This window comes from Actinia tenebrosa, unplaced genomic scaffold (assembly GCF_029948245.1).
Source record: "Actinia tenebrosa isolate PJP-AT-01 unplaced genomic scaffold, QUT_ActTen_1.0 PGA_scaffold2__45_contigs__length_23673736, whole genome shotgun sequence".
Lineage (NCBI taxonomy): Eukaryota > Metazoa > Cnidaria > Anthozoa > Actiniaria > Actiniidae > Actinia > Actinia tenebrosa.
In genome coordinates this window covers 17,876,897-17,890,693 of record NW_028292579.1, presented here as the reverse complement: position 1 = coordinate 17,890,693, position 13,797 = coordinate 17,876,897, and the positions used below count along the sequence as shown (strand labels likewise).

General features: G+C 36.6%; 1 protein-coding gene across 1 annotated transcript; it reads right to left on the bottom strand.

Moving 5' to 3' along the window:
- Positions 1 to 1,573: 1,573 nt before the first annotated feature.
- On the bottom strand, positions 1,574 to 12,318 carry LOC116299046 (melanopsin-B). Its single transcript, XM_031707675.2, has 3 exons — positions 12,224 to 12,318; positions 4,995 to 5,998; positions 1,574 to 3,071 (listed from the first exon to the last, which is right to left on the bottom strand). The coding sequence occupies exons 2-3, from the start codon at positions 5,663 to 5,665 to the stop codon at positions 2,651 to 2,653; spliced, it is 1,092 nt and encodes a 363-aa protein (XP_031563535.1). The 5' UTR covers positions 5,666 to 5,998; positions 12,224 to 12,318; the 3' UTR covers positions 1,574 to 2,650.
- Between the last annotated feature and the right edge of the window lie 1,479 nt (positions 12,319 to 13,797).

Sequence of the window (13,797 nt, the reverse complement as noted above, 5' to 3'; positions counted from 1 at the left end):
AAGATCTTTCCGAGGAATCTCGCAAAAAGATCTACCAGGAGGCAAAGGAAGATCTACAAAGAAAACTCGCTCAGTAGACATCTGCTTTGAAAAGAACGTAGGGGGATTTCGACTGCACATTTCATCTTCTCGGAATCCATTCTAATAGGGGGTGGTTGGGGTCTATTTGCTGGAATATTTCGTAAATTACGTCGGGGTAATAAGGAATATCCTTATCCAGCCGACAAAACATCCACTCGGCCCTTTGCATATCTGGGACATCAGGAATACGCCTACCGGTAATTTCAGACAAAAGATAGGGAATAGCTTTGTAATATTTCCCTAGCTTTAATTTTTTCAATGTCTTTCGTAGACTTTGCGGCGAGGGCTCTTCCAAATTGTCCACGATCTCCCGCGTGTCTAAATACACCGGATGCAACCCCTGGATATAATTCATCCAGTCCCTGAAGTATTTCAACCTCTTATATGGCGTTTTCGTGCGACCTCCATTGGCGTAATACTGTTCTTTGGTAACATTTGGCACCGCATTACGAATATTCTTACCACACTCGTAACACTGTGCTGACGTGTCCTCCTCTATCTGTATTTTTTTACCACAACACCAAAAAGATTCTGGCTTCGGTATGACAACTTTAGGCGTTAAACAAATCACACAGAAGTCGTTAACGAACTTCTTACACTCATGCATCGTATATCTAAAGGATATCTTTCCCTCTGTTTGCGACCCCAACAGAGCAGCAGTTAGGCACATTTCGCGTGTCGGCCGATCGCGCAAGACCCCCTGTTCCGCGGGTTACCGACCCCCAAAAACCCCAGGGGGGGTGGGTTTTTTCGACTTGTGATTTTTGGCATTGTCGGCGCTTCGCGAGTCCGCCTAACTGCTGCTTATGACATTCAAAACTATATCAGTATTAGGGGGTTTTGTTTGACGCATTGCGTAGAGACAGTTTAAGACAAACATACCCCTGAAGGTCTACAGTAACCTTAATTCACCAAAAAGTGTCTTTTTGCCTGGCCAAACTTGAGTACGTAAAACCCACTCAGCCTTCCAGGCTACGGACACTCGTTTCCTACTTTTTAAAGTAAACGCTTCCTTACACGCTAGGCATAACTTTTTCCCCAGTTTTATATCAGATGATGTGTCACTCCCTTGAGTATTTCTTTTTCTTTTTTCTTTTTCTTTTTCTTTTTCTTTTTCTTTTTCTTTTTCTTTTTCTTTTTCTTTTTCTTTTTCTTTTTCTTTTTTGCGCCAGAAAAAAGTATATTCTGTATTCAGTGATGATATTCACGACATGCAGCCTCAATAGACTGTTGTTAAATTAGTCAGCGCTTCGTAGGGGACTTCTGTTCTTCCTTGATTATAGACTAAATTATGAGGGTTAAGTAGTTTCAGTGTCAAATGTTCACAAATGCCAACGAAAATAAAAGAATACACAACTGAATTAGGAAAATGTTATATCTCAATGGATTAGGTGAAAACAGGAGTAGGTTGAGACCTCAACTAACAAAATAAATTATGTTTTAAAAACAAAGAACTCGCATAAAACTCTGAGTTCTGAACGTACAACCAAAGTCGCTGCTTCTCTTTTTTATTGGCTTTCTATCTTAGACATTTTCAATAAAGCAAGGCCTTGGTTTAAAACATGTCTAGGTGGCCTGCAAGTGTGCAAATTTGAATGGTCAAGAACCTCAATATTTCAGCACATTCACGGTTCCAACTCAGACAATAGAGAAGAAATCACTGTTGCCCAATTTTTCCAAGTGGAAATAAAATATTGTCTTGCAAACAACCACGCAGTATCTGTTTACAAGGGTTCTTCAAGGATAATAAAGCAATTTTCTATTCTTTTTACATGACTGTGAGCAATTGAAACGACTTTTTTTTTTCAAATTCTGAGATATTCTATATAGCAAATTGGTTGTGCTCATAGGACTGCGAGCGGTCAACGTATTATATACACCTATTTCAAAAAATTAAAAAATAAATAAATAAACTGTTGTCATCGGCAAAGGCGAAAGACAAGGCTAAAAGCGATAGAAGTTAGGCCAATCCAAGATCCTAGAATAGCTGGAATGACTTGTGTTTCTGCTTCTTATTCTCGACAAGAACATGGACCTTCGTGTTGAGACTGATTCAATGTTCTTTGTATTAAAACAAACAAACATTTCCATGTCGTAATGACCTATCGGCGATAGCCTTCAAATCGGCGATGACAACGTTTTTTGAAATAGGCGTATTTCTATGGCGCTCAAAAAATAGCTAAAGTTGAACTTGAAGCACAAAGCTCAACACAATAATATAGTTTTTACTTAATTTTGGTAAATTATCATAAGATAACCTTTTTTGGGAATCGAAACAAGGTTTTTGCATTATTTATTTTGTGTATCTATATTTACTAGCAAAAGGCATGGCTATAACGCCGCTGAAAAATTTATAGTGACTAAGGTTCCTTTTTCTAACCTTGAATGAATAACCTATATCATTCACACAGAATTAATGCTCTCCCTACTCGAAAGGTTGCCCAGTCTGATGATCTGAAGCTTTGTCGTTATCATGTCCTTATCTGGAGACGCTTGACTATAACGCCGCTGAAAAATTTATAGTGAGTAAGGTTCCTTTTTAAAACCTTGAATGAATAACCTATTTCATTCACACATAATTAATGCTCTCCCTACTCGAAAGGTTGCCCAGTCTGATGATCTGAAGCTTTGTCGTTATCATGTCCTTATCTGGAGACGCTTGACTGTCTCTTTTGTCCACACGGTGGCAGGGCCAGTCTCTCAAAAGGCGTTTTACTGTCTTTTTGAACCCAGAGCTCATCGATGCGTAAACTAGAGGGTTATAAATCACTGAAGCTTTGGCCATCAATTCGGGGATTTCAGCTTCACCTTTACTGAGGATATTAGTACTCTTAAAGATAGCTACGATGCTGACGATGCAATATGGCGACCAACTGACGACGAATGCCAACACTACTATTCCTATCATACGAGCTACTTTCAACTTGGAATGGCGTCTTCGTTGTAATAGGGCTTTTTGTTGTGCTAACATAGCATTGAGAGTCAGGGAACTGCAGGAAAAAAAGATAGCCGTCAAAGTTAACTAACGTAGTAACTAGATGTGTGTAGTGAATATTTAAACGACATAGCTTGAAACATAAACCTTTTGAAAATTATCATGAGTGACCACGAAACGATAGCTCCAAGTAACATTTAATATTTACTGTTATTCTATCATAGTTCATCCTTTATTTGAAGCCATTGTTTTGGTTTAACCCGAGCGAATTTGCAAAAGGTTCATAAACTGCTGTCCCGTAAGCTGACAATTGCTTTTTACCTCTTCCCTAAATGGATCGTGTACATGTATACACCTAGCTATTTCAATAAACGTTGTCAGCGCCATAATCGATAGGCAATAGGCGATAGACGAAAAGCGATAAAAGAGAGGTCATTCCAAGATCCAAGAAAAGCTGGAATGGCTTGTGTTTCTACTTCTTATTCTCGTCAAGAATCTGATTCGATGTTCTTTGTATTCAACAAAACCATTTCCATGTCGGAATGACCTTTCGCCTTTCGCCGGATATATGGTATACACTCTATTATGACATTGTCTTTTTTCTTTTGATTTTTCGTTGGTTCGTTCGTTTGTTTTTTCGAGTTCTATTTTTTTAATCTTGTCATCTAAGTCCTTTGTATTTTTAAACATAATATGCGTTTCATTAAAACTATTATGATATTATTAACACTATTATAAACGTAAGTGGGCATTGTATTCGATAAGTTCCGGATACAAAATGTTCTCCGTCCACACTAATACGGCTAGCCGGCGTTTTCAAATTGTTCCACTCTGGAGACCGTATTCGAAAAAAATCGTTTTCGGTGAAGAATTGTTCCGGATTCGCCCGGACTAGTGTGGACGGGGCCTAAGGAATGTACGAAGTACTATACGGAACAATACAAATTGATTTAAATGCTATGGTCGTTTTTGGTTGAATAGCTGAGAAAAGAGAACTCAAAACTGGAGTATTAAATTCCCAGTATGATGTCACATCATCATCATCATCATTTTCCCCCTTTTCGGAGTACTAGCATCCTTGGGGAGCTTCTGTCTGCAGCACTTGCTGTAGCAGTCGCTTATACTTCTACTTCGTCATACTTCCCCTAATTTGTGTGGAGTCCATTTGTAGAATTCTTTCAAATCTATTCCATAAACCTCTTATAAGTCAAAATTGTTAACGCAAAACTGAAATTGAAGAAATATTTTTTCAGATTGTTTTACTCTTATTCGTATTCAAAAAGTTCCGTTTTCGGTGAAGAATTGTTCCGGATTCGTCCGGATTAGCGTTGACGGAAGGCCTAACCGGATAAATAGAGTTGCGGATTCAAATTTATCCGGCATAGTGTGAACGGGGCCTAAGACTGAACAAAAGAGAATTCTGGAGTATTTCCTACACATGTCTGGATGTAATTTCCTGAGGATGCGACCGATTCGGAAAAAAAGTCTGTCTGGAATATTGAAATTGTCAGACAAATTCTTAATTTCGTATGGCACATATAAAATTATCATCCTTTTTTTTTTATGAACTTAAGTCTGGCTTTAGATTTTAGAGGGATTCGAAGCGACTCTGTACTAGGCCAGTAAAGAATAATATGTTTTCTTCAATAATATCCAATTCAACTTCATCTGACTTCACTATGTGGCTGGCCAGTTGGCTGACTATATGCTAGCATGCATGTTTAGACAGATAAAACAGATCGATCAGTAGTTCCCCCCACCCCCCTCCCCAAACAATGAAGAGACTTCTTGCACTTACTATTGTGATCTTATATTTGAAATGTTTTAACTGCGTTTTTTTATTCATCGCTATATATCTAACCATTCGCCTTGAGAAGCTTTAAAGATTATAACAAATTACTGTTCTAGCAAGACCATCTCTCCTACTTTTATAGCTCGCAGGGAGCTGCTGGAAAGGTAGATCAACATGCAACCTTACCTGTAGATTTTGTAGTAGCTAATAAGGATGATTGTCATGGGTAGAAAAAACCCTACGATCAGCAGTGCAATGTTGTAGGTCAATGCCTCGAAAGTATTGGAACCCCACTCAGGACCACAGCTGATCCCTGCTGAACCTGGAACAAATCTACTCCAGCCAAGCAATGGAGGACTCATGGACAAAATCCCATAAATCCACGCTCCAGATAAAGCCAGGGTCTTAAACGTTTTTGAAGTAAATTCCGATCTGTAAAGATGTGGTTTCATGGAGGTGATGTTATAACAAATTAATACGCTTATTTCAGTCAACATTACAATAGATGCAATGCCTATTGCACCGTTAACAAATGCCGACCAGGTACATCTCGATTGACCTGTGGTGATTTTTCTGCAGGACAAATTCGCGGTAATAGCGACGGGGTATCCAAACACTACGATAAAAAGATCTGCAACAGCCAGGTTGATGACGAACGGTGCGATGGCTTTAGATCTCTGTTCTCGTTGTAGAAATACGATGATTGTTAAAACGTTCCCCAAAATCCCAACAGATAGAACAAAGAACATAAAGCCTCCATAAACCCACTTGCCATCGCAATCTGTGACTTCTACTTCAGTTTTTCCAGTTAAAGCGAAAACTGACGAACTGTTATTTGTGGTAAAACGATCTACCATTTTCGTTCCTGTCAGAAAAATATATGCTTATTTTCTCTCCAGTTGTTGCTGATAAGCTGCTGCTGCTGAACTCTGGTTTCTTTACCTTATTGAAAGAGATATATTTGGTTCATTTACAATTTTTCCAGACAAAAACAATAATGAAACGTTCTCTTGAATGAAGTGCGGCTCACTATCTCCAAATACTGCCGGAAAATCTATCTTCAATTCTTCAATCGTGAAGAGGCTTTTGAATATCAGTCGTTCGTAATCTAGTCTTCAGGTGAGTGTTTGTCGGGGATGCAGATGACGTTATCTTGGTGTTTTTGATCATTTGGTTGCCAACGTCGTTGTCTACAGATAAAAAAACAATTAAAAATAAAATGTCTTGAAATGAATTGATTAATGAAATAATTACAAATATATACATGTATGCTGAAAATATTGATTACCTATATATATGAAGTCTTTTTCTACTTTAACTGGTTTCAATTTTTTATTTAAAAAAAAAAAAAAAAAAAAAAAATCAAAATAAGATTGCTCAATATTTTGTAGGTGTTTGACAATATGTCATTGCAATAAACCACGTACTTTTTTGGGTATTCCAGAACCTTTTACGGCTAGACTATTGACGAAATAACCAATCAGAATTGAACATTTTAAAGAAAAGGTATATAGCTTTGTCATTGAACTATCCTACATCACAATGCCTTCAGCATTATTAACTCACGTTTCAATGTTTTTTGCTTATTTCATTTGCTTTTTTTTTTTTTAATATCTAGCTTAAACAAAGCAGAGATAAAAAAATTCATAAAGATGAAGGAAAATTTGATCATTTTTTGTAAACAATTTCAATATTATGACTTTATCAGTGCATTTAGTTCTGTTGTTTGGACTTTGATAATTAAGGAATACAAAAATAAAAACTATTTATTGGAGTACAGTCTCAATATGTTGAAAGAAAACAGAATATTATTTCAAAGTTGCTAGGAGAAAGAACCCCCAAGGTTTTGTCTTGGAGTCTTTGTGCTCGCTCAGTTGTGCTGGAAACTGGTTGAAAATATAACGATTAATTGTTATCTCATTTACATTTTTTTAAAAAGAATTAATTCGATTTAAAAATGCAATGAATGCTATGTTTCGCCAAATAATAACCCATGATAAAAAAGAAGAAATAGAGAGGGAAAGAGTTAAGAGAATCATAAAAAATGCGAAATACTCGGCACATGATGAGATTCAGCAATATGTCATGCGCGCTCGCTTCTCGTCTCTAAGGTCTCGGAAGTAATACTCTCCACTGTTTCGAGTTCTCTGTCGCTCAGAGATAGCCTGTACTTTGTGCAAAATATTAATGTGTTCCAGTAGGTAAAGGTCGGCGTGCATAGTCCTGACCATAATATTATTTATTAACCAGAGTAATGAAATATCAGTCAACTGTAAACGCTTAATTTTAGGTTATTTTTTCAGTGAAAGTTTTGTTCCGCTTTTTTTTTTTTTTTTTTTTTTTGATTCGAAATTTTCACAATGAAAATCAATTAAAAATGTGTTGAATGAATGCAAATGTTATAAAATTAATTCTAGTGATTCTATTCTTTCCAACACAGACTTTTCAAAAGCTAATGTATTTTTTCTCGTTTATTTCCTATTCTTTGTTATTCCACAGGTTTTTCAGGCTCCGTATTCGGTGGCACCGTCTTCTTGTAGTACTAAGATATCATATCAAGAGTCATAGAAGACGAAGGAAATCGCTTCATAAACTGCTGACCATAGTATTATTCATTAACCAAAGTAGTTAAATATCAGTAAACTTTAAACGCCTAATTTTAGGTTATTTTTTCAGTTAAAGTTTTGTTCCGTTTTTTTTTTAAATTCGAAATGTTCACAATGAAAATTAATTAAAAATGTGTTGAATGAATGCGAATGTTATAAAATTAATTCTAGTGATTCTATTCTTTCCAACACAGACTTTTCAAAAGCTAGTGCCGTATTTTTTCTCGTTTATTTCCTATTCTTTGTTATTCCACAGGTTTTTCAGACTCCGTATTCTGTGGCACCGTCTTCCTGTAGTACTAAGATATCATATCAAGAGTCATAGAAGACGAAGGAAATCGCTTCATAAACTGCTGACCATAGTATTATTTATTAACCAAAGTAGTTAAATATCAGTAAACTTTAAACGCCTAATTTTAGGTTATTTTTTCAGTTAAAGTTTTGTTCCGTTTTTTTTTTTTTTTTTTAAATTCGAAATGTTCACAATGAAAATTAATTAAAAATGTGTTGAATGAATGCGAATGTTATAAAATTAATTCTAGTGATTCTATTCTTTCCAACACAGACTTTTCAAAAGCTAGTGCCGTATTTTTTCTCGTTTATTTCCTATTCTTTGTTATTCCACAGGTTTTTCAGACTCCGTATTCTGTGGCACCGTCTTCCTGTAGTACTAAGATATCATATCAAGAGTCATAGAAGACGAAAGAAATCGCTTCTCAAACCTTAAACTTTAATGCTCAAAAATAAAGGTTCTATAGCTAACAATCTTTCTCAAGTGAGCTTAAAGACATTTTCCAGCGTTTTGAGTGGTTCTGGTTTTTTTAAAAGAGAGTTTAAGGGGGTTTTGAGAAAGCCGTTTTGAAAGTTGATTTCCGATCTGTTACGATTTTGTGTTTGTAACAGAAATCAGCCTTAAAAACGCCCCTCTCAAAACCTCCACGCAACTGACATCCTAAAATGTTCCCAAAACGAACGAAGGTTTATTAGTTATAGCATAGTTAATAGAGCGGAATGGTTTGGAAACTCCATAGAACAAAGCTATTGTTTTACGTTTGAGGTTGAACCGTACCACCACGTGATACTGACCGTGCACAATGATCCAAAGCAAGTATGGCTGAAAATACTCATTTCCTTATTATTTTCATGTATGAACATTTTGAAAGTGAAAACTTTCATTCGATGACCACAAACCATGCCGTAAATATTTCCGCGCAGATACAGCTAAGATAGATAAGAAAGCATTTAAAAAGGCATTTTGCTTTTCAATAAACAATTAGTATTAATCATATAACATTAATAAACAAATCATAAGTATTTTAGAACGTTTTTCGGAGGAAATAACTTCTATATTCCCGAATACTATGAACTAGCGGAGCAAAATTACTTTACCTTCTCTGCACACGGTCAACGTCATAAAACAATGGATAAAGTTGAACAAAAACCTAGAACAATAGGTTTCCCAACCATTCCGCTCCATTAACTATGGTTATAGAATTCGAACTTTTATTTTTGACCAATATATTTTGAGTGCTAAGAAAAGCAATTCTCTCTGAAGCGATTTCCTACGTCTTCTGCGATTTTTTGAAATGATATCGTTTTTCCACAAGAAGCCCGATACAAAAGCTGGGAAATATGTGGTTTTATTTTTTTCCGGTCCGGTATCCTAAAAAATCGTGCGTTCTGATTGGCTGTTTGAGCGGGCGGTATTTTGTCAGTATCTGCCCGCGGTCGCGGTCCGGTATCCTTGGCCGCTAAACAACAAAACAAGTATTGCAATTTGTTGTTTTTACTGGCAATATTTATTCACTTATTTTCTCTACAAAACACGCTGTTTTACAGTCACGTTTATCTCAGTAAGATGTCTGATGACGAGCATAGTGATAGCGAATTCTATTATCCTTTGGACTACAAAAACAATGAAAACGAAAGCGAGAAAACCAGAGAAAAGCAAAGTTTTTCAGTGGACGACGTCCAAAGTTTCATACAGACTCAGCGTCCAGAAAATACTATTAAGAAAACTCAGTATGACCTAAATGTGTGGCGAAGATACTTGTCCGAGTGGGGAGAAACTACAGAAGTTGAAAACATACCTCCACAAAAGCTAAATTTGTTGATCTGTCGTTTCTTCATCGAGATACAAAAGAAAGATGGCGAAGCGTACGAGCCCTCTACACTAACCTCTTTCCATCGAAGTCTTCAGAGATACCTCAATGATAAGCAGTCCACAGTCAATATATTTAAAGATCAAGAATTTGCCATGTCAAGAGACGCTTTAAAGTCTAAAAAGAAACAACTGGCTGAAGTAAAGGCCAAGGGAAATCTTCCTCAAGCAGCCCGTGGTGTAACAGATGAAGAAGAAGACCTCTTGTTTGCATCTGGTGAGTTTGGCGAGCAAAATCCTGAGTCTCTTCAAAGGACTGTATGGTGGCTCCTATCTCTACATTTTGGTTTCCGTGCTCGCGATGAAAGCCGTAAACTGAAGTGGGGAGATGTTTCCCTGAATGTTGACAGCGTTACCGGAAAGGAAGTTTTAACTTGGGGCACAGAAAGAGGCTCAAAAACACGACAGGGCGAAGGAAATCGTGCATTCAAGCCAAACGCTTACGCTTCTGATAATGAGCGCTGCCCAGTAAAATATTACAAAGCCTTCCGTAGCCACAGACCACAAGAAATGCTTCATCCAGACTCTCCGTTTTACCTGGCTATCAAGCATAAACGAATGCAAAATTCAAATGTTTGGTATTGCAAAACTCCACTCGGTAAAAACGAGATTGGAAATCTTCTCTCGAAAGCTGCCAAACGAGTAGGGTTGAAAGGTAATGTGTCCAACCATAGTGTAAGGAAAACGTTCATTTCTCGCTTGATGGATGCTGGAGTTCCACCAAACTACGTAGCCCAGCTGAGTGGACATAAGAATCTCAAAAGCCTCGACTCTTACAGCACAGCTTCGTTGACTCATCAGCGCGAAATGTCATTGACTCTCAGTCGGTCAAAACAGTCAAGCCGCTCTATGATGGCTGCCAATACAACAGAAGTTTCTTGCTCTGAAGATATCAATGCCAAGCCAAGTACATCCACAAGTTCGTCATCAGAGGGTGGACCATTTGGCTATGGTATTTTTCCTGATTCGTCCATTGGTAGAGTTGAAGGCTGCTCATTCACTGTGAACATCGTTCATCAACACGTGCAAGCACCAAAACCAGCCAAAAGGCGAGGAATTCTTGAAAGTGATGACTCTGAATCGCAGTAGACATTGACTTTGATATAATTTAATGCACCCATCTGCAGTTAAGCTTTTTCTGATGTGATCTTGTGCATTTCTTAAACGAATTAGAATTTGATAAAAGCTCTTTTTTAAGTCATCGTAGCACTGCTGTGCTTGTTGTTTGATCCATATCAGTGCGCATGCACGGTTTCTCAATCGTTTGATTGACATGACATGTTATTGGCTTTTTTGTAAATGTAAATAAATTACTTTCACTTTTTCTAATTTTTCAACTTGATCATATTGTTATTACTCAGTGAATAAAATATTTTTTTAATGATATTACTTCCCTTACAACGTATGCAAATTTTTTTCTTTCAATAAATATTGCCATCCATTATCTTTGACGTTTTTCAAATAATAACAGCAACGTTGCACGATTAAAAAGAAGTAAAAAAATACGGGAAAAAAATAAATAAGTTATTTACCGTCCTATAGTCGGTCCGGATAGGGAAAAACTGTGCCCTCGGTCTTGAAAACGGACCTCGGCCTAACGGCCTCGGTCCGTATATTCAAGACCTCGGGCACAGTTTTTCCCTATCCGGACCGACTATAGGACGGTAAATAACATATATATATAACCACAAAGTATTTTAGGAATTGCGTTGGTCTATATGCGATCACAGGTTCAAACAGCTGCACTTTTGTGAAATGCAATATAAATTCTATATGATATCGATCACATCTGATGTTTAATTTCTTTAATTTTTAAATACTTTTTTTGTTTTGAAGTTGGTTTTATAGAATACAAATTCATCGTCAATTATTTTTTAAATAATAATGAGCTATGACAAGTAAACTAATCAAACATAAATGAGATATAAATAAGACGATGGATGGATAAAATTGAATATTCGTTGATATATCATAATAAAGAATATTGAATTTTTTATATTGACTCCACGCATATTCGATATATAAAAATAGTTATATTCAATTGCGACATGTCTGAGAAGACCAGCTGCTTGATAGGCTCCCGCGAGCTATCTCGCAAAGCAGAAGGATTTGGAATGCTTATTCCAATTTTCAAAATATCATTCACTTTCCCTCGCATTATCACACCGGATACCATTAAGAAACCGCAATATGAACGACATTTGATGGAAATATTAATTCCTTCTCTCGCAGACAAAGCCTTCAAATTTTATCGATGCCCTAAAACAACCTCTGGGATTATCATTCAATATCTTGGAACGGCTGATCCAAAAATCGGATTAGAATTCAACGTGTTGCGTTTTGGCAGGAAGGAAAACCGTAAAACCCTGAGAAAGAATATTGAATCAAAAAAGAGAACAAATAAACGCTTCTCACATGTGATCTCAAGTTCAGGAATTGAGCCGCCTAATATTCCATTTCCTTTTCACTTTTCCATTTTAATAATAAGTAAATAAATAACGATGAATAAAGGATAGGAGAAATGAGTGGCATCTCTACAGAGCGGCGTTTTGTTTCGTCATCGACCTAAGTGAGAAAAAAATGAGACGCCAAGAAAAACCCTTGTAGTGAGAAAAAACACTTCTCCTACCTTACCAATGTTAATTCACCTGAGTTTGTGCCAAGTAGACAGTACGGTTGACGGCAATTGTTGCTACAACACTTCTGACGACTGAACTGGGTTATGAACGACTAAACTCACCGCTATGGCATATAAACAGACTCCTTTGATTATTTCTCAGGACGGCTAAAAGAACGAGGTCACGCAAATGTCACGTGACAATGTCAAATATATTTAATGGTCAACTCTAATCAATCACCTCAGGACAAATGATTTGCGTTTTGACAGTCTGATCCGCACTTACGTTTCGCTAATCGTATTTGTCTGACTGCTCAATGGTTTAAGCCATTTCCTATTTCATTTTTATTTCAAAAATTCCTTCATTTTTCTCTCCAGAGTTTTCACTAAAGGTGCGCTAACACGCGCAACATAATTGCGAAACATTGTTGAGTTGCAAATTGCAGACTAAAATTTTGCTCGTATTGACAGGAGTGAAAAACGTCTGTGCATGCCCTATGTACGTATTGTTTTCAGCATTTATCTAGTTTTTATATTTAACTCTTTGTTTACCTTTTATTAGCTTGACTTCTCTGAATTCAACTCTCCCTTTCTTTCAACGACTCATTCACACTCATTTGCAAATTCTCTGTTATTAATTCTTTCTCTTTTCCCGCATGATTTTTCCAGTTGAGCGGTGAACGCGGCGCGCAAAGCATGAGTGGACAAAATGACCGGTCCTCAGCATTTTTGGAGCTTGAAAGAACGAAGCAAACATGACGGTAAAGTGAAATTGTTTTTATTCTTCCTTTCCATATTTCTGCTTCTTGTAGGAACGTATATTTTGCCTTAGTCAAAAGAAAACAGAAAAATATGCAAATGCGTTGGGTTATATTGTAGCCTGTGAATAAGGGTCGGAGATAAAACTATAAGCCTAGCACTTTGAAAAGTCTTTGAAAGAAAGGCGGTTGATAAGAATATGAAAAATACATCTTAACTATTTTATCCTTTTCCTTCCTGAGTTACGATTTGCTTTCCTTAATTTCTTGAGTTACACACTGACAAATTCTTAAAAATCTCAAAGTTTATCCGCTTCAGGACTCAAAGTTAATCCCTAAAATCTCAAATTTATGTATTAACTTTTATTACAAGTTCAACAACTAACTGAGATAACCAAGTTTACCAAGTAGGAATTTCAAGTCTGTTGAATGTATATACATATAATCAATAGACCATTGGCAAGTTTCAAATTGCCGATGTGTTCCTTGATTACAGACTCATTTATAGAGGGCTAGCCTCGCATCAGTGTTTAAATATTCACAAATGCCAACGGTAAAGTAATAGAGAATGCACAACTTTCAAAATCCGAGGACCTTCATTGGAATTTTTTATGAATATTCTACACAGAGTTAAGGCTAACCTTGTTAATATGGAACTCGAAAATGGTCTGTTCCTTCAGAACATTAAAGTGCAATTCTCGACTTTCACATCCCCATAATGCCACGTGTTTTTGGGGGGTAACCAATCAAAAAACTGTCCCAAATTGAAAGAAGGTTTCTTAATTGAATTTATACTATATCTGCTTTTATCTGTACAATACTGATTATCAGTTTATTCCAAGTTATT

What these genes read in the sequence shown, in the direction of transcription:
- LOC116299046 (XM_031707675.2), bottom strand. Translation starts at nt 5,665, where the DNA reads ATGGTAGATCGTTTTACCACAAATAACAGTTCGTCAGTTTTCGCTTTA. An exon ending in AGCTACTACAAAATCTACAG is followed by an intron (nt 3,072 to 4,994) that starts GTAAGGTTGCAT and finishes TTTTTCCTGCAG; the next exon opens with TTCCCTGACTCTCAATGCTA.